Genomic DNA, 2,407 nt, shown 5'->3' with positions numbered 1-2,407 from the left:
CATATACTCCAAGTATGAATGTCTGTAAGTATAAGTATATACGTCCTTTGTATAGTGACATATTTAAGGAAATTTAAAAAAAATTTAATAAATTCAATTTTTAATGTACTTTTTGATTGTCTCTGGACAGGCCTGTTATAAATTGAACAACGCTGGTGGCAGCAATGAGCGTATTAAACAAAGTGTTAAAAAATTTTCCTCATTTTCACAAATAATTTTACTAGAAAATGACATCTTTCTTTTTGATTAAAAAAGAAATATTTGAAAATCGGACATCATTAATTAATTTTTCCAGTATCGACTAATTTTCAATGTTTTATTATATAGAGTGTTCAATAAGTAAAGAGACGGGTTTCTATTCTTCTTATTGTTTGTAACAAATGACCTTATTCTTTATCTAATGGACATTCTATATAATAAGATATTTTTAAGTTTTCATGAATTATGTAAATTTTATTATTATAACTAATATAATAACATTAAATCAATTAAATTATTAAATTAAATTAAAATAATTATTAAATCAATAACAACTATTTAATTAATGTTGGCTTTAATTTATGAAAAAAGTAACTAAAAGCTAATATAGTTTCGAATTTTCAAGAGGTAACCTTAATATAGCTTCCCCCTTTTAGAAGTGAAGTCTCAAATACGTCACTGAGTATATGTAAATTATATTCCGTTATGAAAATAGTTTAAAGCATTGTAACCGGTATGAGTTGGTACTAAGCCTTATTTGATGCTAATCTTTTTTACAGTTGTATACTTACCATTTTTTTGTAATATACACTTGACTACAGTATTCAATTGGACTTCCGACGACATTCAGTATAGTCACAGTTATTAAAATTTTAATTAATCAGTAAGGTTATATATTTTTAAAAACTATAAAATATTGTTATTAAATAGTATAGTACAATGTTTATATAAAACTGTAATAACTATTTTTATTGTTAATTATTAATAAATAGTAATGTTATTATTTATGTTTTTTAAATAAGTAATATAGTACGTAACATAATTTTTAATTCATTTATTTAGGATTCAAGTTATGTATTAAAATACATCTATAATAAAAAATATNATTTAGGATTCAAGTTATGTATTAAAATACATCTATAATAAAAAATATGAATAATTTTTTTTAGAAAACTTTAATTATCTGCATTAGTTTTAAATAACATTTTTTATTGGTAAATGTTTAATTATTTTTCTAGATTAGCTGAATGATGATTGGTGGTTTTTCACTATTGTGTCTTTTGTTATTATTTTTTTTACAACAGATTCATGGATTAGATAACGGCTTAGCCTTAACACCTCCGATGGGATGGTTAGCTTGGCAAAGATACAGATGTATTACCGATTGTGAAACTTATCCTGATGAATGCGTAAGGTAAGTAGTAAATTCAATTAAAATTAATTGATGAGCATCTTTAACAATCTTCCTCGCAAATTATGTTAAAATAGTTTAAAAAAATGTTTTATGAATTGTAAATTTTTAAATTCGTCTAGTGACGAAAGCAATGAACAGTTGCCGAGTCGGTGACACTTGTGTCTCTCATTCTTAAGGTACGAGGATCAAGTCCGTCTGTGGCAATTTTTATTTTGCATTTTTTTTTGAGTTAGAATAAAATTTTCAAATCATTTGATATTTATCTCATTTAGTTTCAATAACTTCAATAAATATAAAGGATCCTATCACTATAGTCTCCCCTTGTGAGAAATTTTAACAATTATTATATTTAGTAACCTATCGTTTTATGTATTCAAAAAAACACACAAAATTCTTAATTCTATAGTATTTTATCTTAAATTATGTATAATAATAATACCTACTTACACAATGAATGAAATACAATTAATAATAATAATGAAATATTCATAATAGTTTTACTTATATTGCTCATTTTATGATTGTGTACTAAGTTAATCACATAGTATGTGACAATTGTACGCCTATAATAGTTGACTAATTGAACAAGGTTATTTTTTTTTGTTTATTTTAAAAGGTTGGTACTTTTTTTTAAGTTTTCGTTGAATTATTGCAATGAATTATTATTAGCTTCGATGCGAAGCTGAAAAGATATTAATTTTACTATGACGTATTTGTTTTTTTTATTTATTTATTTTTTTTTGTCTGTTACCACTTTTTCTCAGCTCTCACAGAACCGATTTCTTTCAACGATACATCAAAAGATCACCAATCGTATCTAGTCGAAGACATTACCCTCAAAAATTTTAAAAATTTCCCTCGTTCCCCGTAAATGGAGGAAATCTACAAAAAAATTACAACTTTGAAAATCACTAACTTTCTACATTTTTTCAATTTTAGCTTCGATGCGAAGCTGAGAAGGTATTAATTTTACTATGATGTGTTTTTTTTTTATTTTTTTATTTTTTTTTTTGT

General features: G+C 24.2%; 1 protein-coding gene across 2 annotated transcripts in view; it reads left to right on the top strand.

Moving 5' to 3' along the window:
• The first annotated feature begins 710 nt into the window (after positions 1-710).
• LOC126902617 (alpha-N-acetylgalactosaminidase-like) overlaps positions 711-2,407 on the top strand; it is a 10,625-nt gene continuing 8,928 nt past the window's right edge. The window contains exons 1-2 of one of the 2 annotated variants that reach the window (XM_050680069.1): positions 711-862; positions 1,218-1,393. In XM_050680069.1, the coding sequence (XP_050536026.1) occupies positions 1,227-1,393 (167 nt within the window). In that variant the 5' untranslated portion in view covers positions 711-862; positions 1,218-1,226. Of the gene's footprint in view, positions 868-1,217; positions 1,394-2,407 lie in introns of both variants that reach the window. The other variant, XM_050680070.1, reaches the window with a different exon arrangement.

This window comes from Daktulosphaira vitifoliae, unplaced genomic scaffold (assembly GCF_025091365.1).
Source record: "Daktulosphaira vitifoliae isolate Bord-2020 unplaced genomic scaffold, ASM2509136v1 Scaffold_3, whole genome shotgun sequence".
Lineage (NCBI taxonomy): Eukaryota > Metazoa > Arthropoda > Insecta > Hemiptera > Phylloxeridae > Daktulosphaira > Daktulosphaira vitifoliae.
The sequence above is the reverse complement of the archived record's forward strand: the minus strand, read 5'-3'. Positions and strand labels throughout refer to the sequence as shown.